General features: G+C 38.9%; 1 protein-coding gene across 1 annotated transcript in view; it reads right to left on the bottom strand.

Moving 5' to 3' along the window:
- Positions 1 to 6,013: 6,013 nt before the first annotated feature.
- The window catches only part of LOC138986951 (ATP-binding cassette sub-family C member 4-like), a 91,024-nt gene continuing 71,881 nt past the window's right edge, over positions 6,014 to 25,156 (bottom strand). Inside the window, 4 exon segments of the mRNA XM_070366927.1 lie at positions 6,014 to 6,214; positions 12,617 to 12,722; positions 13,166 to 13,338; positions 23,602 to 23,691. Of these exon segments, the coding sequence (XP_070223028.1) occupies positions 6,080 to 6,214; positions 12,617 to 12,722; positions 13,166 to 13,338; positions 23,602 to 23,691 (504 nt within the window). The 3' untranslated portion in view covers positions 6,014 to 6,079.

The raw sequence follows: 25,156 nt of genomic DNA, 5'->3' as shown, positions 1-25,156 counted from the left end.
CTAAGTGCCTCTTCCATCTCTTCAAATGGGCCCAGGCTCCTGGAGCTAGGATATGAGAATTTTATAACTTCTGGGCTGTATTAGGTGATGTCATGAATAGACAAAATGATACCTCTGTTACACCCTGGGAACAAAGAAACTTCAAAAAACCTCAATCAGATCTGCTTCATCACAGAACAGAATGGATGATAGGTATTTATTCTTGGAGCTGAACTGTGTCCCTTCTGAAAGGCTGTTGCTGAATCATGAAAGACACTGCGATTCTTGGCATCCAGAGGAGACAAATTCAATCTGGGGCTAGTGACGAGGCTTAATCATTCAGAGCTTTTGTGTAATAAAGTTTTATTAAAGTATAAAAGAGATAGAGAAAGCTTCTGACATAGACATCAGAAGGGGACAGAAAGAGTGTCCCCCAATAGTCTTTAGGTGGATGTTATATAGCTACTAGTAGTAGCAGTGTTAGTCGGTCAGTTGTGTCCGACTCTTTGCGACCACATGGACTGTGGCCCGCCAGGCTCCTCTGTCCATGGGATTCTCCAGGCAAGAATACTGGAGTGGATTGCCATTCCCTTTTCCAGAGGATCTTTCCAACCCAGGGATCTAACCCAGGTCTCCTGCATTGCAGGCAGATTCTTTACCATCTGAGCTACAGGGAAGATCCATATAGCTACTAGCAGTCTGCTAATTAGAGAAAGGAAATGTCTCAGAACTTAGAGACTGGCACCAGGCCCCTCACAAACAATGTGCATTTTGAGATAACATTGGCACAAGGTGAGTTGTCCCTGGCCATAAAATGATTGACATGAATCTTGAAGAAAGGCAGGTTTCTAAGCAAATACAGTCTCATTGACATAGCTTAAGAGAACATTTGCATGAGTAAAACATACTGGTTTGTCATGTCAATTCTGAGTCTTAGGGGGAACCCACTTGAAGACAGAGTCTAGGGTAAATACACAGTTCATTTGCATAGTTTAAGACAAACATTTCCATAAGAAAAATGCTTTGGTTAGCTCAAGGTTTGAGAAAGTTAAGTTCAGGTGGAACCAGGTATCCTTATGGCAACACAGAATTTTAAAAGAAACCTCTTTTTAAATTTGTATCAGTTCAGTTCAGTTGCTCAGTCCTATCCTACTCTTTGTGTCCCCATGGACTGCAGTACGCCAGGGTTCCCTGTCCACCACCAACTCCCAGAGCTTACTCAAACTCATGCCCATTGAGTCACTGATGCCATCCAACCATCTTATCCTCTGCCATCCCCTTCTCCTCCTGCCTTCAATAATTCCCAGCATCAGGGCCTTTTCAAATGGGTCAGTTCTTCACATCAGGAGGCCAAAATATTGGAGTTTCACCTTCAGCATCAGTCCTTCCAATGAATATTCAGGACTGATTTCCTTTAGGATTGACTGGTTTGATCTCCTTGCTGTCCAAGAGACTCTCAAGAGTCTTCTCCAACACCACAGTTCAAAAGCATCAATTCTTCAGTGCTCAGCTTTCTTTATTGTCCATCTCTCACATCCATAAATGATTACTGGAAAAACCATAGCTTTGACTAGATGGACCTTTGTTGTCAAAGCAATGTCTTTGCTTTTAATGTGCTGTCTAGGTTGGTCATAACTTTTCTTCCAAGGAGCAAGTATCTTTTAATTTCATGGCTGCAGTCACCATCTACAGTGATTTTGGAGCCCCAAAAAATAAAGCCTATCATTGTTTCCACTGTTTCCCCATCTATTTGCAATGAAGTGATGGGACCAAATGCCATGATCTTATTTTTCTGAATGTTGAGCTTTAAGCCAACTTTTTAGCTCTCCTCTTTCACTTTCATCAAGAGGCTCTTTAGTTCTTCACTTTCTGCCATAAGGATGGTGTCATCTGCATATCTGAAGTTATTGATATTTCTCCCAGCAATCTTGATCCCAGCTTGTGCTTCATCCAGCCCAGCGTTTCTCATGACATACTCTGCATATAAGTTAAATAAGTAGGGTGGCAATATACAGCTTTGATGTACTCCTTTCCCGATTTGGAACCAGCCTGTTGTTTCATGTCCAGTTTTTACTGCTGCTTCCTGACCTGCATATAGATTTCTCAGGAGGCAGATAAGGTGGTCTGGTATTCCCATCACTTGAAGGATTTTCCACAGTTTGTTGTAATCCACAGAGTCAAAGGCTTTGGCATAGTCAATAAAGCAGAAGTAGATGTTTTCCTGGAACTCTCTTGCTTTTTGATGATCCAGCGGATGTTGGCAATTTGATCTCTTGTTCCTCTGCTTTTCTAAATCCAGCTGCTTAAACATCTGGGAGTTCATGGTTCACATACTGTTGAAGCCCGGCTTGGAGAATTTTGAGCATTACTTTGCTAGCCTGTGAGATGAGTGCTATTGTGCAGTAGTTAGAGGATTCTTTGGCATTGCCTTTCTTTGGGATTGGAATGAAAACTGACTTTAACCAGTCCTTTGGCCACTGCTGAGTTTTCCAAATTTGCTGGCATATTGAGTGCAGCACTTTCACAGCATCATCTTTTAGGATTTGAATTAGCTCAACTGGAATTCTATCACCTCCACTAGCTTTGTTCATAGTGATGCTTCCTAAGGCCCACTTGACTTTACATTCCAGGATATCTGGCTCTAGGTGAGTGATCACACCATTGTGATTATCTTGGTGTTGAATATCTTTTTTGTATAGTTCTTCTGTGTATTCTTGCCACCTCTTCTTAATATCTCTGCTTCTGTTAGGTCCATACCATTTCTGTCCTTTATTGAGCCCATCTTTGCATGAAATGTTCCCTTGGTATCTCTAATTTTCTTGAAGAGATCTCTAGTCTTTCCCATTCTATTGTTTTCCTCTATTTCTTTGTGCTGATCACTGAGGAAGGCTTTCTTATCTCTCCTTTCTATTCTTTGGAACTCTGCATTCAAATGGGTATATCTTTCCTTTTTCCCTTTGCCTTTAGCGACTCTTCTTTTCTCAGCTATTTGTAAGGCCTCCTCAGACAACCATTTTACCTTTTTGCATTTCTTTTTCTGTGGATATAAATTTGTATAGAGAAGGGGAAAAAATATATCACTAGTAGTTTGTTTCCTCCTGCAGCTTAAGAGAGAGATAAAAAATGTCTGACACTTGCAACCTACTCCCTCCATTTGGAGCCCCCTGGTCTTCCTGCCTGTTACACTCTCACCTCCAATTTTACATGTTGAAGTCCTAAACCCCCCAGTACCACAGAATTTGACTGTATTTGGAGACAGCATCTTTAAAGAGGCAATAAAGTTAAAATGAAATCATACAAGTGGGTCCTAATCTAACAGACTGGAGTTTTCATAAGAAGAGACCAGGACACAGGCTCACACAGAGGGAAGAGCATGTGAGACACAGAGGGAAGATGGTGTCTACAAGACAAGGAGCGAGACCCAGAGGAAACCAACCCTGCTGACACCTTGACCTCTGACTTCCCACCTCCAGGGCTGTGAGGATATAAGTTTCTGCTGTTTAAGTCGCCTACTCTTTGGTCTTTGTATGGCAGCCCTAGCAAACTACTGCCCCCTTTAGCTTTATGTATCTAAAAGGGACTTTCTCTATTTCATGGATCATCCAAAAGGATCAATCAGACAGTGATAAGCTCACCTGAGCTACGAGTTCAACAAACTGTGATGTGGAAGCACCTTCTCCCAGATATTGGGTTTTCTTTTCAGATGAATGAATTCTGTTCTATTAGTGAAAACCTTATGACTTAGGCTAATGCTCCCCATGTTATAGCTCTGAACAATGCATTGATATCTGATGCTTGCACATTCAAAAAACTGATAATCTGATAGTTATCCTCCTAAGAGGATGCAGAATATGCAGAAGTAATGTCAAGATGGGATGAGAATTAAGAAATGTATTTCTTTCTGTAGAGGTGACCTGAGCCAGTGGCAGGACTGAAATCCAAGAGTGAGGTTCTGCCACCCTGTGAACTTCAGTGACTGGCCCAACCTTGGCTACCACGTGACAGGAGCAGTGTTCTCAGGCTCAACACAGAACCAGTACCTAGGACAGCACCCAGCCTCCCCAGCAATTCCCCCTCTGTGCTCCTGGACCAGCTCAGTGACCTTGGTGAACTCTGAATGCACTCTCCTCATCCATGACATGGGATAAAAATGGACCATCAGGAGAGTAAGTGAAATCATACATGTGAGAACTATATAAAATAAATTATGAAGAACTACACAAATGTAACTTACCATTAATATTGTTAGAGTAGGTGCAGGATTACTAGACCAGGAATCACAAGATTTCTAATTCTATGACCTATGTCTGCTTCAGTATGTATGTTACACTTGATTTAAAATATTTACTGAAAGAACAAATTTATAATTCTGTGTCTGCTGCACTAGCTTAACACCAGTTACATACATAGGGCCACCTTCCTTCTAAAGCACCTTAGTTTCTTCACCTGTACAAAGAGAGGGTTGAATCCTATTATCTTATTATCTGAACCAATCTAAAATTGTGTTCTATTTCTCATTACTCAATGTCATGATAATATAGTTTTAAAATGAAGACTTTGACATACAGGTGGGAACACCTATTTTGATGTGAAATGCCTAAGGTCAAAAGAGCAAAAGAGTTTGGGAGATTCCTGGCTCTCTAGGTCTCAGGAAGGATGGTCTGACTGGGAGACACTCTAGTGGATAAAAGCACTCTGTGAATTTCAGGCATAAAAAAATACAGAGTTCCTTGTTCAGCTTCTCAACATTTGCACACAATTTAAGTAACTTATGAAAAGTTCAGAATACAGACTTCCTTTTCCCTAAACCTAAGCATGAACTCTAGCTCTGCCAACTCTTCAGCCAGTTCTGGGACCCAGGAAGTCTCCTACCTGATGAGCAGCGGAAGGTCCTGCTCTGCATTTCCTCATTTCTACAGAGGATTGAGAGGAGACAGTGATGAACTCAGGCCACATTTTAGATAAATCTTTCATATACAAGTACTTAAGATACTGGGGCATGTTTTCTTTAAGACATTTTAAATATTACACAAATAACAAATAATCTTATTCTGTTTACAAGTGAAAATCTGGGAAAGGCAGAAAAGTATGAAGAAGGGGACATACAAAGATAATTTAACACCCAGAGATAAATTTTCGATGGGGAAGCCACATCCCACCCTGAGCCACGCATGTTAAGGGGCAAGAACACCTGACCTTCCTTCCCTCCCTCTGTCTTCCCATCAACCCCAATCCCATTCCCACCTTGTCCCAGAAAGAATTACAGATGGCTGCATGACAATGGCTAAGCCTCTTAAACCAGACCTTGGTTACCACTACACCTCTGTTAGGAAGATACCACGTGACCTGAATGTTACTCACTGAGCCCCTTCCTCACACCACACACAGTGCTTAGTGCCTCACACACCTCATCTCTGAGAAAGTGCTCTGTAAACCTTCAGGCACCATTCAGACTACAGTGTGAAGGTGTTGTGAGTTCTTGATTTGTCCTGATGAAAATTTCATCTTCTAGAATATAGAGGAAGCATGGGGGGCAAATGGACCAAATTCTAAACAACAAAGAATTAGGGAGAAAGTGATAATTTCAGGTAAGAGTTTTCTTTACAGATTACAAAACAGAAGAGACCTACACCTTTCTCTGGAAGATCTTCCTAGAATAAAAATATTCCAAGATTTTTCCCCTTAAACTCTCAAATTTCCTGGATATTCCTCAACAGAACTTGTATCACAAATGTGCTGAACACCAATCAGAATGAATGTAAAGGGTCTTCAAAATGAGGGTGTTCAGTGCTCCATGAGAATCTCAACTCAGAGTCCGAACATGTGGAAAGTTGAATCCAAAATCTCTGTCTCAGGCACACGTGTGTGCACACAAAAGGGTTCACAACATCCCGACCCCACCCCCAGCACTGCTGCAGATTCTCAGTAGACCTGCCTTCCACCTGCCACATGTTGTTAAGACCCAGTCATGAAACTTCCTCTCTGGTGGCTTCTAATTGAAAAGAGCACAGTGTGCTTGTTCCCAGACCCTTGGTGGAGATCTTGTGAACAGTGAACCCTGGAGGCAAATTTTAATTACAGCTTCCCGCAGCAGGCTCACCTATGTTGCCCTTTTGGTGAGAACAGCAGCCTCCGCCTCGCCCAGTTGTTGCACCATCTTGTAAAATAGGCTGTTTCTATCTTGCAGCAAATTATATAGCAGATTATATTCTTTCCGTGTCCCTGAATCCAAAACCTGTTAACAGCAGAAAGAAACCCATTAGCACACAGTATCTCCCAGTAACATAACTCAGACAATATTTCAAAAAGGGGCAGGTCAGGGAGAATTTGGGTGGTAGGACTGATATTTAAATGGTTTGATTTCTCTGTTTTACTAGGCAGACAAAGGCCCAGCCCGACCTTTCATTATTATATGGTTATAGGAAAGGAAGAAAATGAAAATTTTAGAATATGATTACTGGAACTGGACAGTCTGTAGCATTTTATATTCTGCCCAGGGCATTTGGGGTGTTATCATTAGTTAGTGCTTTTAGCTCTCAGACTCTGAGCTTTGAGGGCTATTTATACAGATACACAGAGTTGGGAAATGTCTTGATTCAAGAAAATCAGACTGCATTTATTTAAAAAATAGGTTGACATTATACAAACCACATGGCAGTGTCCTGATAACAAATTAATTGTCAAGTTGATTTGACAATCTGAGCAATATTTGGGGGAAAAAAAGTAAATGCTTCCGAAATTTCATTAGGGTCCTGGATTATGTCAGCCCCTACTGGAAGGACTAATGCTGAAACTGAAGCTCCATTACTTTGGCCACCTGATGGGAAGAGCTGACTCACTGCAAAAGACCCTAATGCTGGGAAAGTTTGAAGGCAGGAGGAGAAGGGGACAGCAGAGGATGAGATGGTTGGATGGCATCACCGACTCAATGGACATGAGTTTGAGCAAACTCTGGTAAGTAGTGAAGGACAGGGAAGCCTGGAGTCCTGCAGTCCATGGGGTCACAAAGGGTCGGAAACCGAGAGACTGAGTGACTGAACAACAAGAGGGGCAGAATCCCTTGTCCAAGAGGTTAAGATGCTTCTTGAAGTTGGCTGTGGCTGTAGTTTATTATGAGAGTGGAAGGCTGGCAAAAAGAGCTGCTGTATAAGCAGCTTTTGCACAACTGCTCTACACAGAAGGAATTTCTAGAAATCAAGTTTTCTTTTGGGATAAGGCTATAAAAGCAAATAAGAAATTGAGCTCCAAATTGAAGTGATCACAGCCTGCACAGCACATGGAGCAGACCAACATTAACTGCCTAGGATCTGAATCTGTTTTTACAAATTACCTTTATTTGCTTCTTTCTCTTTCTTAAGCTACCTGCCTTTCATCCCTTTTATTGTTCATTAATAAACCTGTTAGTTGGACATTGAAAGGGAGAAGAAGGGACTCTTAACTCTGCCTTTCTACCTATGAGTGACCTTGGTTAATGCATGTGGAGGGGAAAAGTACCTGAAACAATTGACCCAAATAACAGAACTACAAAAACAGTTCTGATGTTAAGTGGAATTTAGTTCTTCATTTAGGTCATATTTAGAGTAAATGTATGTGGTATGGGCCTACCTGGTGGCTCAGTGGTAAAAGAATCTGCCTGCCAATGCAGGAGTCACAGGTTTGATCCCTGGTCCGGGAAGACCCCACATGCTGTGGAGCAAATAAGTTCATGCACCACAACTACTGAGCCCACATGTTACAACTATTGAAGCCTGAGCGCCTAGAGCCTGTGCTCCACAACAACAGAAGCCTCTGCAGGAATTCTGCACATTTGCTGCCACTAGAGAAAAGCCCACACAGCAATGAAGATTCAGCACAGCCAAAAATAAATTAATAAAGCTATTTTTTTTTAAAAAAAAAAAAGAGAAGTTATTTTTTCCACATATAGGTATTATAGTTAACTTCTTCCTTTTTATTTAATTGGAAACATTTTTTTAAGTCTCACAAAGGACATTTTCCTATTAATCTTTTGTTTATACTCTAAATCATTGTTAAGAGCAGCTTTCTCAGAAGAGTCCAAGAATAATTGAATGTCTCATCCTCATAATGAATTTTCTATATGCCAATTGGACATGCCAATTTAGATGCCCTGAATGTGCAATTTTACTTAAACATAACATAATAGAACATAACTGCTCCTCCTGATGTAGAAGAAGAAAAACTGCAGTTTTAAAACACATGTCTCCAAATATCTATGTTCAATTAATCTATGAAAGATTAGGTAAGAATATATATTAAAGAAAAGACAGTCTCTTTGCTAGATAGTACTGGGAAAGCTGCATAGGTGGAAATGAATGAAATTAGAATACTGCTTCATACCATACATAAAAATAAACTCAAAATAGTTTTTAAAGACCTAAGATAAGACTGGGTACTATAAAACAAAAGGAAAACATAGGCAGAGAACTCTTTGACATAAGTCACAGCAATATTTTCTTAGATCAGTCTCCCAAAGCAAAAGAAATAAAAGCAAAAGTAATTGGATCTAATTAACCTTAAAAGGCAACTTAAACTTAGGGGCTGCAAGAGCTAAGATGGGACATAGACTGAAAAAATGGCTGGAAACAGAATTTTACCAAGTTAGCCTTCACACTTGCTGGCTTGATTAAAGATTCTAGATATTTCAGAACAAATAAACATAAAGCAAATCTAAATTCTCTTTATGTACAGAAAAATAGGTATAGTTTTGGATTTTTAACATCCCTTATAATAAAAATCTCGTATAATTTCCCACTATGTACCCACACTTTCTGTAACACAAGTTAAACTATAAACTAAATCACACATTCAGATTGGTGTGATAATAATCCCTGAACCCCAGGATCTCTCCAGGAACCCAACACTGAATTACTTTCAAGCTCTGGTAGGTTAAGTAAAAGGACATTATGTTGGATAAGTAAGTGAGTTACATAAGCTCAATGAAGACGTGTTTATCAAACTTGTGTATGTGTAGATATTCCTGGTAGCTGTCTAGACAGAAAAATTAAATGGACTCACTGCCAAATAACTTGATCCATTTCATTAGCAAGATGCCATCAGTGAAAAAGAGGAATTCAAGGAGAGGTGGGCAAGTGCACAGAGAGGTGGGGGGCAGGAGAGGATGGAGTTAAAGCCTGATAAGAAATGATGACAACAATAGAGATAGAGCCCCACTTATTGACAAGTAGAGTTGCAAGGGGAAGGTCTGTGTCATATCCCTGTTTCTGGTTGCCAGGTGATGACACAGGGACAGCTGTCCAAACTTGCATAGTGGGTCCCTCATTGGTAAAATGGGTGCCCGTGATATTCTCAGTGACAGGGCAACGTGGCAAGTATTAACTCAAAATCCTTTCTTAGATCTTGAAATAATAAATTAGAATACAGATGGCTAACAAACACATGAAAAGATGCTCAACATCACTCATTCTCAGAGAAATGCAAATCAAAACCACAATGAGGTACCATTTCACGCCAGAATGGCTGCGATCCAAAAGTCTACAAGCAATAAATGCTGGAGAGGGTGTGGAGAAAAGGGAACCCTCTTACACTGTTGGTGGGAATGCAAACTAGTACAGCCACTATGGAGAACAGTGTGGAGATTCCTTAAAAACTGGAAATAGAACTGTCTTATGATCCAGCAATCCCACTGCTGGGCATACACACTGAGGAAACCAGAAGGGAAAGAGACACGTGTACCCCAATGTTCATCGCAGCACTGTTTATAATAGCCAGGACATGGAAGCAACCTAGATGTCCATCAGCAGATGAATGGATAAGAAAGCTGTGGTACATATACACAATGGAGTATTACTCAGCCATTAAAAAGAATACATTTGAATCAGTTCTAATGAGGTGGATAAAATTGGAGCCTATTATACAGAGTGAAGTAAGCCAGAAAGAAAAACACCAATACAGTATACTAACACATATATATGGAATTTAGAAAGATGGTAACAATAACCCTATATACGAGACAGCAAAAGAGACACTGATGTATAGAACAGCCTTATGGACTCTGTGGGAGAGGGAGAGGGTGGGGAGATTTGGGAGAATGGCATTGAAACATGTATAATATCATGTAAGAAATGAGTCGCCAGTCCAGGTTCAATGCACGATACTGGATGCTTGGGGCTGATGCACTGGGACGACCCAGAGGGATGGTATGGGGAGGGAGGAGGAGGGGGGTTCAGGATGGGGAACACATGTATACCTGTGGCAGATTCATTTCGATATTTGGCAAAACCAATACAATATTGTAAAGTTTAAAAATAAAATAAAGTTTTAAATAATGAATGTACTTTGATAATATCAAGAAAGCTGACTGGTTGAGAGGGTATAGATGTTCACATCTGCAGATCAGGTGCTGAGTGACAACACTTTAGGACTGACCAGGTGACATGTCCTCCAAATTCTGCCTTCTTCAGTTTCCCTAACCAACCACACATTTCAAGCTGACAGTACATCTAAGAATTAGATAATAAAAGAATCTGTTACCATGAATGTCATTAAAGCTGTCATACCAAAAACCAAAAATAAATATTCAGGGTACATTTAGGAACAAAGAATTTAATTGAACAGACCCTTAACTGAGCTGGAGATCGAGCCATCTTTCTGCTGCTATGTCTAAAGCCTGACAAAGGGCTTGAAACAGGTACATTTCACAGCATCATTTATTTGTTATGGAAAAATGGTGCATTGCGGGACAGTTTTGAAATACAATGTTGAGAGGTAAGAACAACAAAGTGACAGGTAAAAACTAGTATACCTGAGGCAGATTCATGTTGATGTATTGCAAAACCAATACAATATTGTAAAGTAATTAACCTCCAATTAAAATAAATAAATGTATATTTTTAAAAATTAAAAAATAAATAAAAATAAATTTTAAAAAGTGTACTTTTCCAATTAGCATTCAAGAACACAAAATGAAGGACTAAGGATGCCTGACACAAAACATTTCTAGAAATTAAGAGTCACTGTTGAGCAATTTTGAATGCCACCCCATTTCTCATGAAAGTCTGCAGGTAGAGCCTGCTCCCTACCATGATGTCTCGTCCAGGTGACCAGACACACTGCTTGGAGCCTAGAGTATCCTTTTGGTTGGGGATGCCCCACTCCTGTCGTCTGCCTCCCAAGAGGGAGGCACGTCCAGCTTGGGGAGTGAGACTACGGGCACTGCCTTAGTGCTGACAGCCTGGTATCTTCTCAATGTCCCACTGATGATCCCATCTGACAATGCATGTGAAGTAAGGACAGGAGGTGATATTCCAGAAGCTGCCCAAGAAGTCAAAAGAGATGGTACTATTATCCTTAGACATAAGGAACTGTGGGTATTACTGATCACTCATTAGTGATTATTACTTGTTTTGTATGGACCATCAAAATACCTTAAAGTATTTTGCATTCCCTGAGATTATTTGCTGCCAAAGTTTTTCCTTTGAGGAATGCTTTTCTTGTGTTATAAAGCCACATCCCATTTCTCATTTATTGAAACTGAGCAAGCAACAGAGGGAAAGGACAAGAGATAAAACGAACAAGAGAGAGAAAAGGAATAGATGGAGGAAAGAAATAAAACTAAGGAAGGAAATATTAAATTACTAACGAAGAAAGGAATATACTAGACAGATATCCAGAGACCAAAGCCTGTAACTTGCCATGTGTACAGAACAGAGCTATTGTTAAGAGACTCTCTGGTTGTTTAGTTAGTCTCTCATCCCTGATTTGCCTTTCTTTCCAAACTCTCATCTGTGATGCAGAAGCTGGGTCTCTGCAATTCACTGCAACAGTTCCAGGTGGCCTTTGTTAGGTCCTGCCAGAAGCGGGCACTAGAGGGAGACTGAAGGTGGGAAACACAGCTAATGTGCTACCTGATTCTGCTCCTAGCGGCACCTCAGCCCTGGGACCTGACTCCAGCTCCCGGCTATTAGCACCTGGAGAACCAGCCCCATCCTGCCCCTCACAAATATGACCAGCAACCAGGCAGTGACCTCTCCTCAGAGGTCCGAGCATCAATTCTTCGGGGCCTCTCTTCCTAGTTCTCAGGTCTGGAGATCTGTCCGAGGATATGGTAGCTGCTTTCTAAAATCATTACCCCAGTGTTTCACTTTTCTAGCCCTCTAATCCTTATGTAATACATTTCTTGTATTAAATCCTTTCAGTTAAAAAATGCACTGTTTTTCTCATTAGGCCATTTCTTCTCATGGACTGCTGAGAAATTCTACAACTTTAGCCATCAACTTTCTGGCAGTGTAAATTCGAGTTTTTTTTTTTTTTTTTTTAATAATAAGGACTCCAAAAATGCTGAAACAACTATGACACAGTGAAAATGACTGTGTTCTACCCCACTAAAATATGGAGCTATAACTTGGGTTTGGAATATTTTAACAGTTGGCCATCATAAAGAAATGACAACTCAAATAAACTTTTAATATGAAAATATAAGATTATTGGATATATTATTTAATAGTACATTCTAAAAGTATAGTTAAGTACTTGAGTAATTTTCAGGAATGAGAGAAGAAACTAAGAGAAACATTAATGGAGGTTCCTATCAAATTTTACAAGGAAGGATACATTGAAAATTGAACATAAATGGAAACAGCTAAAATGGTAAGGGTCTTACCATTATCCATTCACAGTCAATAACGGTGCTCAACCTATGTGCAATGGTCAGTACAGTGCACTGGGCAAATCTCTCATGAATTATTTTTTGTATGAACTCATCAGTTCTAGAAACAAAGAAGTTGATTTAGTTCAGTAAAGACAGGAAAAGCAGACTTAAGACTTAAAAATATCCTATGATATTTTTACAATGTTTTTTAAAAAATCAATACTTTAACATATAGTCTTGTTCCTAAAAAACTAAGTATAAAAAGTCTACTTAGAAATTTACTATTTTTCATAAAGTGATGGAAAATTAGTCTTCCCTCCAAACTGCTTGAAGCTATCAGGAGCTGGATTTAGGAATTCAGCTCTCTTATGATGCCTCATAACAACATGGACACCATATAACATGTCTTGTTTTTATCCTTTGTTTTCTGAAATTAATATTATCAACAGATATCCATGAGGCCAAGCAAGCACTTAGAAACATTTCAAAGATTCATTAAATGTTTTCCATTTACCACATTTACAAGTCAGATTCAAGATTTCCTGGGGCTCAGCTCCATACCTTGGATCCACATATGATGTGGCTTTGTCAAGAATCAATATCTGATTCTTCCTGAGAAGAGCCCTGGCAAGGCATACCAGTTGTTTCTGACCAACACTCAAGTTCAAGCCAGATTCTGCTAATTCAGTATTCATTTTAGCAGGAAGACCTTCGATGGATTCTTTAAGTTGCACCTGTGGATACAGAAAGAATGACATTTTTCTAAGCAAACTGCTGCTGAAGTAGCCAAGCCTCTTAGACATTATGACATCCTCAGGACTTCTTATGTATCTTACATGTACAGCCAGGTGATAGGGAGAACTCCTTCCAATGAGTGTTCACTGAGAAAGATGGTGGAGTCAAGTCAGAACAGAAAGATCTCAGTGTCCCCCATTCCCACCACAGGACATCCGCCAGAAACCCCACCTAGGGGTTAGTTAAGGAAGTCTCTCAAAAAGTGAAACTATTTCTCCCAATGTAATTTAAACATAAAAGTTAAAAGGATCTTTATGGTTGAGTCAAGTTTCCCAAAGTATATTTTGCATAGGAGTTGGTGCACTAGAGAAACACTTCCAAAAATTTTACAGAAAATCTGGTTCTCTGAAGATATAAACTTATTGGCCCTTTACTATTTTCTAAAGTTTAATATATGCAAGTTCAAGCAATGGCAAACTGCCCTGATACATTAGTAATCCTGGAGCCCATTCTGATGATGATTCTTTCCCAAGTTTAATCCTATAAATAGTGGACCAATCAAGTGCATTTTTTTCAGTGTCATAAATGCATTGTAGTGAATGAAAACACAGGAAAAATAAAATACAACATCTTATTTCCCGAAGCATATGGATACAGGTTATTGTCATCCAGTCGCTGAGTCGTGCCCAACACTTTGCAACCCCATGGACAGCAGCACACCAGTGTTCTCAGTCCTTCACTATTGCTTGGAGTTTGCTCAAACTCAGGTCCATTAAGTTGGTGATGCCATCCAACCATCTTGTCCAGTTTTGTACCCTTATCCACCTGCCTTTGATCTTTCCTAGGATCAGGGTGTTTTCCAAAAAGTCATCTCTTCATATCAGGTGGCCAAAGTATTGGAGCTTCAGCTTCATCATCAGTCCTTCCAAGGAAAATTCAGGGTTGATTTCCTTTAGGATTGACTGGTTTGATCTCCTTGCTGTCCAAGGGACTCTCAACAATCTTTTCCAGAACCACAGTTCAAAAGCATCAGTTCTTCAGCGCTCAGCCTTCTTTATGGACTAATTCTGACATTGGTACCTGACTACTGGGAAAACCATAGGCTTGACTACATGGATTTTGCCAGCAAAGTGATGTCTCTGCTTTTTAATATTCTGTCTAGGTTTGTTACAGCTCCTCTTCCCAGGAGCAAGCATCTTTTAATTTCATGGCTGCAGTCACCATCTGCAGTAATTTTGGAAATAAAGTCTGTCATTGTTTCCACTGTTTCCCCATCTACTGCAATGAAGTGATGAGACAGGATGGCATGATCTTAGTTTCTTGAATGTTGAGTTTTAAGCCAGTTTTTTCACACCCCTCTTTCACTTATATCAAGAGGCTCTTTAGTTCCTCTTCACTTTCTACAATTAGGGTGGTGTCAGATGCATATCTGATGTTACTGATATTTCTCCCAGCAATCTTGATGCCAGCTTGTGCTTCATCCAGCCCAGCTTTTCACATGATGTACTCTGCATAAAAGTCAAATAAGCAAGGTGACAATATATAGTCTTGATGTACTCCTTTCCCAGTTTGGAAGCAGTCCAAATTGTTGCTTTGGAACCAGTTGTTCCATGTCTGGTTCTAACTGTTGCTCCTTGACCTGCATACAGGTTTCACAGGAGGCAGGTAAGGTGGTCTGGTATTCCTATCTCTTTAAGAATTTTCCTCAGTTTGCTGTGACCCACACAGTCAAAGGCTGTAGTGTAGTCAATAAAGCAGATGTTTTTCTGGAATTCTGTTGCTTTTTCGATGATCCAGTGGATGTTGGCAATTTGATCTCTGGTTCCTCTAGCTTTTCTAAATACAGTTTATACACTTTGAAGTTCTTGGTTCATGTACTATTGAAGCCTAGCATGAAGGATTTTGAGCATTACCTTGCTAGCATGTGAAATGAGTGCAATTGTGTGGTAATTTGAACATTCTTTGGCACTGCCTTTCTTTGGGATGGGAATGAAAACTGACCTTTTCCAGTCCTGTGGCCACTGCTGAGTTTTCCAAATTTGCTAGCATATTGAGTGCAGCACTTTCACAGCATTATCTTTTAGGATTTGAAATAGATCAGCTAGAATTCTGTCACCTCCACTAGGTTTCTTCATCATGATGCTTTCTAAGGCCCACTTGACTTCATGTTCCAGGATGTCTGTCTCTAAGTGAGTGATCACACCATTGTAGCTATTTGGGTCATTAAGATCTTTTTTTTTTTTTTTTTATAGTTTTTCCATGTATTCTTGCCACTGCTTCTTAATATCTTCTGCTTCCATTAGGTCCATGCCATTTCTGCCCTTTATTGTGCCCATCCTTGCAGGAATGTTCTCTTGGTATTTCTAATTTTCTTGAAGAGAACTCTGGTCTTTCCTTTTCTATTGTTTTCCTCTATATCTTTGCACTGATCACTTAGGAAGGCTTTCTTATCTCTGTGCTATTCTTTGGAACTCTGCATTGAGATGGGTATATCTCCTTTACTCCTTTGCCTTTAGCTTCTCTTCTTTCCTCAGCTATTTGTAAGGCCTTCTCAGACAACCATTTGACTTGTTCCATTTCTTTTTCTTGAGGATGGTTTTGTTACCACCTCCTGTAGAGTGTTACAAACCTCTGTCCATAGATCTTCAGGCACTTCTGTCTATCAGAACTAATCCCTTGAATCTGCTTGTTACTTCTACTGTATAATTTGTAAGGGATTTGTTTTAGGTCATATCGGAATAGCATGTGGTTTTCCCTACTTTCTTCAATTTAAGCCTGAGTTTTGCAATAAGGAGTTCATGATCTGAGCCACAGTCAAATCCTGATCTTGTTTTTGCTGACTGTATAGAGCTTTTCCATCTTTGGTTGCAAGGAATATAATCAATCTGATTTCAGTATTGACCATCTGGTGATGTCTATGTGTAGAGTTGTCTCCTGTGTTGTTGGAAGAGAGTGTTTGCTATGACCAGCACGTTCTCTTAGAAAAGACTCTGTTAGCCTTTGCCCTGCTTCATTTTGTCTTCTAAGGCCAAACTTGCCTGTTACTCCAGGTATCTCTTGACTTCCTATTTTCGCATTTCAGTCCCCTATGATTAAGAAGACATCTTTTTTCTTGGTTTTTGTTCTATAAAGTCTTCTAGCTCTTCATTGAGCTGTTCAACTTCAGCTTTTTTGGCATTAGTGGTTGGGGCATAGACTTGGATTACTGTGATACTGAATGGTTTCCCTTGGAAATAAACTGAGATCATTCTGTCATTTCTGAGATTGCACCAAAGTACCACATATTAGACTCTTTTGTTGACTATTTTTTTTTTTTTTTTTTTTTTGCAGCCAAACAAAAATAAATTGGAGACTTTAAGCCAGGCAGCCTGGGGATAAGTCTTACCTGGCTGTGCCAACTGGGTAAGTTCCTGAACCTAATCTGTCTTATCTTCCTAAACTCTAAGTAAGACTATAATATCATAATTATGAAGGTGTGTACCTCCTAACAGTGTTAAGAATATTAAGTGAGTCAGTACATGCAGAATTTGTAACAGATCAATATATAGTGCCCATTATTAATAATGCTATTGGCTAGCCCCTCCTCAGGTTCTGCTTCGCTTTTCTCCTTTGCATGTATCAGCACTGAGATTTTGTTACATATGCATTGGCTTGCTTTTCAGCTTCTCCAGGAGAATTTCAGCTCCAGAAGGACAGACATTTTGTCTCTTGATGACTGTGACAGCCCCAGAATCTGAAACATTGCCTAAAAAGCTCTCAGTAGATATTTGTTGGCTGGATGAAGGTGGGCTTCCCTGGTGGCTCAGTGGTAAAGAATCTGCCTGCCAAGCAGGAGACTTAGGTTTGATCCTGGGTGAGATCCCCTGGCTAAGGAAATTGCAACCCACTCCAGTATTATTGACTGAGAAATCCCATGGACAGAGGAGCATGGCGGGATACAGTTCATGGGGTTGCAAAGAGTCAGACATGACAAACAGCAACAACATGAATGAAGACATAAGTGACTCTAATTGCGTGACATACCTGTTTCTGTAAATTAGAAACTAAATTCAAATGGATAAATAATTTATATCTATCACTGCTTTCTTATTAAGTGTAATTGTAAAAAGGATATATTCTTATAACAATTAACTGACTCCAAGATATCATATTACACTTTAAACAAAGGAAAACACTGAAAAAGTTATAATTTAAGGAAAATAGAACAAATAATACCTATTTAAAACTATACATCTCAGTATAGAATACTTCAGATTGTTTTTGAGCTTGGGAAAATAATAGAATATAGCAAAACTGAAAAATAATAAACTGGACTCTTATAAGGCGCCCTGTCTCCATCATCGCTGTGTGCACTCTGTGTGCACTCTGTGACGCCCCTCACAGGAGGGGAACACAGATGTCAAGTGGTTTCCAAATTTTGTGGAACTTACTTACTTTTCAAAAAGAAAATCTGATGTGGGTCAGAAGGAGGCACTGAAATGCAATCAACAGATGGGGAAGAGCTTTCACTAGAGCAGGGCCAGCAGTAAAGGAAGTTCACCTAATACAAGGCCCAGGGAAATGGACATGTGACCTGTCTCCACCACAAGGACTGAACCATGTGATTCCTGATGCACAGGCTGCTGATGCCCAGGTTTCTGTATCTTGGTTTCCTGTGTGATGAGACACGCTTGTGTCCTAACAGAGACACTATCAATGTCAGACATTTAAATGTATGATTTCTTCCCAGTTTTGACATGACATTGTTGTCATTGTTTAGTTGCTAAGTCATGGACCTTTATGGACTGTAGCCTGCCAGGTTCCTCTGTCCATGGGATTTCCCAGGCAAGAATACTGGAGTGGATTACCATTTCCTCCTCCAGGGAATATTCCCAACTCAGGGATTGATCCCACTTCTCCTTTGAAGGCAGACTCTTTATCACTGAGAAACTGGGGAAGACCCCATACTATATTTTTAATTCCAAATCTCAGTATGTAAGATGTTTTGTTTTATTTTTTAACAGAAGCAACATATCAATGATTCATTTCCAGAGTTTTATATACTGTGATCTTTTAACTTCTGAGTGATAAAGTGCTTCATCCTCAGGCACTACTCATGTTATATTTTTGAGCTGCCTTTCCTTTTTAGCATCCCTATCAGCACTAATTTCTGATGAACTTTCATCAGTTTACAATAAGTTAGCAAGTTTTCAGTACATGAAAAAAGTATTTTCAGCATATTTTGAAAAATAACCAAGATGAGACAGGCAGCATCCATAGGACTGTCTTCCTTCTGAATGTCCATCTCTGCCAAGGAAGAAGGAGGAAACAGAACTAGAGGACTTAAAAAAATTTTTTTAAGCCATCTTTTCCTTTTAACTGAAGTTCATAAAGAGGAAAACATAGTGGTTCCCTCCTACTCATTCTCAGGTTAACTCTGTAAGTTTGGATTCACATATCCAGTTAGGCATCATTTACAAATTAATAACTAGGGGTTTTGGTTCACTTAAAAACTGACTTCATTGATTTAATGATACCACTTGATGAAGGTGAAGGAGGAGAGTGAAAAAGCCAGATTAAAATCAACATTCAGAAAACTAAGATCGTGGCATCTAGTCCCACCATTTCGTGGCAAATAGAAGGGGAAAATTTAGAAGCAGTGATAGATTTCCTCTTCTTGGACTCTTAAGTCAGTGTAGATGGTGACTATAGCCTTGAAATTAGAAGATGATTGCTTCTGGGCAGGAAAGCTATGACAAAACTAGACAGTGTGTTAAAAAAGCAAAGATATCACTTTGCTGACAAAGGTCCATATAATCAAACCTATGGTCTTTCCAGTAGTCATGTACAGATGCAAGAGCTGGACAATAACAGCATGCTGAAGAATCGATGCTTTTGAGCTGTGGTACTGGAGAACACTATTGAGAGTCCCTTGGAAAACAAGGAGATCAAATTAATCAATCTTAAAGGAAATCAACCCTGAATATTCTTTGGAAGGACTGATGCTGAAGCTGAAGCTTCAATACTTTGGCCACCTGATGCAAACAGTTGACTCATTGGAAAAGACCCTGATGCTGTGAAAGATTAAAGGCAGAAGGAGAAGAGGGAGACAGAGGATGAGATGGTTGGATGGCATCATCAATTCAACGGGCATGAACTTGGGCAAAATCCAGGAGATGGTGAGGAACAGGGAAGCCTGGCACGCTGTACTCCTTGGGGTCACAGTTGGACCTGACTTAGCAACTGAACAACAATAACTTAGAGTGATAAATCACCCCTTTATTCATATTCTCTTGGAATTACTTCTTTATCACATTTGTATGTTTTTCAATGAAAGATTTGGTAAGTTTTCTTTAAAACAGTCATATGCAATCAATTCCTAGAGAAACATAATGATGGGATGATTTCTTTAAGTGGTATCATCAAAGTTAACAGAGTTAATTCCAGAAGCAATACATGGAAACCACATACTTCACTTCATGAAATAAGCTCATGTTTCTTTATTTTTATAGAAAGTCCCAAATGTAGTTTAAATAGAAATAGATCTTACTATTATCTACCACTCCAGCATTTTTATAATTTAGATTAACATTGCCTCTCTGTTCATAAAACAATATGTTCTAAAATTCTAGAGTAATGCTACGTGAGAATTTGTGAAAAAAATATCTCAATCTGGGAAACAAATTAAAAAAAATAATTTACCAGTACTTCCAGTTACTTTTTTAAGATGTGTCCCAATTTCACCATTAAATTTGTCCTGTGAATTCAAGAGTAGTGGATCATCCTGTTGTTCTTTACATTTAATGATTAACAGCTCTACACACCTCTTCTCTTGTAGAATTTTACTGTAAAAGACTCACAAACTTAAATGAAATCAGAGGTGCACTGCTTTTCAGGAGGAGAAGGTGAAGCAATCGACCCAATTTAAGAAAACAAAATCCATATGCTGCTGAAAAGCAGGGTGTGTGTATAAAAACTCAGTTGTGACATCCTTCAGAAACCAGAATTACTGGCTGGAAATGGTCATACCTCTAAATCTGCCTGCTCATAGTCAAGGCTCATCTGTATATTACAGATTTCAGAGCTTCCCTGAAAGGGTAACAGTAAATGACAACCACACCAATTCAAACCAATGTGAACAATCAATCTCTCAGATCTGTGTAACAAAAACAAACAAACAAAAAAAAAGATTAAAGAAATATGCCAATGTCTCTGAAATGAAAAGATCAATCAAATATTTAGTAGTTATTTATGTAGAGTGTGTTTTTCCCTGTGTTTTTCTCTAAGAGTTTCATAGTATCTGGTCTTACATTTAGGTTTTTAATCCATTTTGAGTTTATTTTTGTATACGGTATTAGGGAGTGTTCTAATTTTATTCTTTTACACCTAGCTGTCCAGTTTTCCCAGCACCACTTACTGAAGAGACTGCCTTTTCTCCATTGTATATTCCTGCCTACTTTGTCATAGATTAGTTGACCACAGGTGTGTGAGTTCATCCTGAGCTTTCTATCCTGTTCCATTGATCTATATTTCTATTTTTGTGCCAGTGCCATACCAACCTGATTACTCTAGCTCTGTATTGAACTGGCCAAAAAGTTAATTTAAGTTTTTCCATAAAATCTTATGTAACAAACTTTTCAGCCAACTCAATAATATATTCTGAAGTCAGGGAATCTAATTTCTCCAGCTTTGTTTTTATTTCTTAAGACTGCTTTGGCTACTTGGATTCTTTTGTGTTTCCATTAAAACTGTAAAATTTTTGGCTCTAATTCTATGAAAAATGAGCAACTGACAAACAACTAATCTCAAAAATATACAAGCAACTCCTACAGCTCAACTCAGAAAAATAAATGACCCAATCAAAAAATGGGCCAAAGAACTAAATAGACATTTCTCCAAAGAAGACATACAGATGGCTAACAAACACATGAAAAGATGCTCAACATCACTCATTATCAGAGAAATGCAAATCAAAACCACTATGAGGTACCATTTCACGCCAGTCAGAATGGCTGCGATCCAAAAGTCTACAAGCAATAAATGCTGGAGAGGGTGTGGAGAAAAGGGAACCTCTTACACTGTTGGTGGGAATGCAAACTAGTACAGCCACTATGGAGAACAGTGTAGAGATTCCTTAAAAAACTGGAAATAGAACTGCCTTATGATCCAGCAATCCCACTGCTGGGCATACACACTGAGGAAACCAGAAGGGAAGGAGACACGTGTACCTCAGTGTTCATCGCAGCACTGTTTATAATAGCCAGGACATGGAAGCAACCTAGATGCCCATCAGCAGATGAATGGATAAGAAAGCTGTGGTACATATACACAATGGAGTATTACTCAGCCATGAAAAAGAATACATTTGAATTAGTTCTAATGAGGTGGATGAAACTGGAACCTATTATACAGAGTGAAGTAAGCCAGAAAGAAAAACACCAGTACAGTATACTAATGCAGATATATGGAATTTAGAAAGATGGTAACAATAACCCTCTGTATGAGACAGCAAAAAGAGACACTGATGTATAGAACAGCCTTATGGACTCTGTGGGAGAGGGAGAGGGTGGGGAGATTTGGGAGAATGGCATTGAAACATGTATAATATCATGTATGAAACGAGTTGCCAGTCCAGGTTCAATGCGATACTGGATGCTTGGGGCTGGTGCACTGGGACGACCCAGAGGGATGGTATGAGGAGGGAGGAGGGGAGGGTTCAGGATGGGGAACACATGTATACCTGTGGCAGATTCATTTTGATATTTGGCAAAACTAATACAATATTATAAAAGTTTAAAAATAAAATAAAATTTAAAAAGAAAAAAAAAAATCCCATTGGTAATTTGACAGGGATTGTATCGAATCTGTAGATTGTTTGGGTAGTATAGTCATTTCACAATATTGTTTCTTCCAATCCAAGAACATGGTATATCCCTCCATCTGGTTTGCATCATCATTGATCTCTTTTGTCAGTACCTTGTAGTTTTATGAGTACAGGTCTTTTGTCTCCTTAGGTAGGTTTATTCCTAGGTATTTTATTCTTTTTGTTGCAGTGGTAAATGGAATGTTTTTCTCAACTTCTATTTCTGATCTTTCATTGTTAATGTATAGGAATGCTCATTCTTACTTTTTAAAAGCAAAGACTATGTATGGCAAAACCACTACAATATTGTAAAGTAATTAGCCTTCAATTAAAATAAATTAATTAAAAAAAAGAAGTCTAGGGTTTCTGGCATCAGTAGAACTTATTTGTAAAAGGAGTGCAAATACACAAAATAGTCTGTATTAAAATACAAACTGACAGCAACCTAATAGTCAAATTTTCTTTTCATGCAAGGGTGAGGAAATTCAAAGAAGTGGAGCAAGGGAAAACATGACACAAATAACAGAAAATTCTGCATTGTTTTTTATTTCCAAGCAGATGTTCCAGGGTTCTGTTACCTGAATTAATGCTACAGCATTAAAATGATATAATTGCCAATAAATAATCATTATCAATTCCAACTATATAATTTACCTTTCTAAACACTTTCCTATGATACCTCTACATTTTATTGATATGATCTTGTTTACATCTTTTAGTTAATAAGGAAAAACTACTATTGTCTCTACTTAGTAGATGTTCCCTAAGATCAGAGGAATAAAATTAATATTGGAGTGTAATGGAGTAATTTTAATTCACTAAGTCACTGCTGCTGCTGCTGCTGCCAAGTCGCTTTAGTTGTGTCCGACTCTGTGTGACCCCATGGACGGCAGCCCACCAGGCTCCCCCGTCCCTGGGATTCTCCAGGCAAGAATAATGGAGTGGGTTGCCATTTCTTTCTCCAGTGCATGAAAGTGAAAAGTGAAAGTGAAGTCGTTCAGTCGCGTCCGACTCTTAGCGACCCCATGGACTGCAGCCTACCAGGCTCCTCCATCCATGGGATTTTCCAGGCAAGAGTACTGGAGTGGGGTGCCATTGCTTTCTCCGCACTAAGTCTCTAGTAGAATTTAATTCCAGTTTTAATATCTAATTGAGTACTCTGCTAAGGAAAAGATAATGTATTTAATTTGTTCAGGGTTTCAGGGAAAAAGCTAAAATGAAAACATGTTGCATTATATTGTTGATTTTCATCATCATCAATACACACATTTTAAGTGCACGCATGTCATCAGTGTTTTCCTAGGAGGTAAATGAAGTCAGTGAAACTGATACACTCCCCTTAATTATCTGCAATGCTCTAAATGAAAACACACAAATACTGATGCTAACAAGTTAATTACAGTTACTATTAATAAATTACCTCTTCTAAGGCATTCCACAGTTCCTCATCCATATGCTCGTTAAACGGATCCAGATTTTTCCTCATTGTTCCAGTGAATAAAACAGGTTCCTAAATAGTCCAAAATAGTGAATGTTATTATTGTAACCTCTTTTTTCATTTTATTCCAATGTGTACAGAATATCAAAATTAAAATACAAAACATCTAAATTCATTAATTATTAATAATAAAGTTGCAAGTATATGTTTACAAAACAGTATCTCTAAAATAATTTTCTATTGTACAAAGTGTTCTACAAAATATCTTCCGGACTATTGAACACTAACAGAAGAAAGTGTTGACGTTTTTTCATCTTAAGAAAAAAATGAAAACAAAGAAATATTTGATTTTTTAAAAAAAATTCCATCTCAGTAATAAATATCTGCTTAAACACACACACAAACTGAGGAAATAATTACATGAGAAACTTAACATCAAGATCTACATAAATTAACTGTCAATCCTGATGTGATGGGGAAATACCAAGAGCATGATTAGTAGAAGTTTGTGCCTCAAAGTAAACTACTATTTACACATTGGCACTGAAGAATAAACTAAGGTATTTTCCCCATTGGTCAGACTGTCTTCTAGGACCTGGAATCTCTCCATATGTGTGAAATGAATATCCCCACACATTCGAGGGGAACATCAGCTCCTGGAGCCTGAAGCTCCTCTGTCCATGGAGAGATCTCCTCTGATTCTGCACCAGGTGATCCCCACGTTCTCTCACCTGTGCGTCAGTATCACCTGCCTCACCCGATCTCATTATTAACGGCAAGTCCAGGAGGACCTGAAACCCACTGTGAAGTGAGCCATATGAAATTATTTAACTAGCTTTTCCTGTTTTACTTCTGGAGAAGCCACAAGAAAATTACTGGAAATATATGCCTCCTTCTTTTTTTTTTTTTTTTTTATGCCTCATCTTTGTGCATCTCTTTATTTTTTCTTTTTTCCGTTTTTTTAATAGAAAATTATTTAATTAGTATACATGTGTTCCCCATATGCCTCCTTCTGAGTTTCAAGAAAAAATCTTCTACATAAGCTAATGTAGGCCATTTAAATTTTCTTCTAGAAGATTCTAGTAAGCCATGTCACAAGAATATGAGCAGCAGTGAAGAGGCCAATTGGCTCCTTTCAGTGAAGAGGGCAAAACAAGGGGATGCACACGTGTGGGAACAAGAGGAGACCTGACTCTTCCACAAATGCCCGGAACTGCTCAGAATCACCATGTTCAAATCCTGTGCAGACTTGGGGCTGGACTTTCCTCATCACTTCACAAAAACCTGAGAAGAAAGATCAAGACAGATATTTCTTTTCCCTAATCATGAGAAAGAATGATACTCAGGAAGCCTTCCAAACCTTCCTTCAATATCGTCTCAGTTTTAAGTCTGGTCAGAGAGAAATGAATGCAGAAGACTCAGGGTCTGCCACCAAAACAGATGTACCCCTGAACAAAATCCACAATTAAAAAGACATTATAAAGGGAGATTTATTCGCACAAAGTTGATTAAGTGGCCAATATGCCTCCAAAGCACT

The sequence above is a fragment of the Bos mutus genome, unplaced genomic scaffold, assembly GCF_027580195.1.
Source record: "Bos mutus isolate GX-2022 unplaced genomic scaffold, NWIPB_WYAK_1.1 CTG300, whole genome shotgun sequence".
Taxonomy (NCBI): Eukaryota; Metazoa; Chordata; class Mammalia; order Artiodactyla; family Bovidae; genus Bos; species Bos mutus.
The sequence above is the reverse complement of the archived record's forward strand: the minus strand, read 5'-3'. Positions and strand labels throughout refer to the sequence as shown.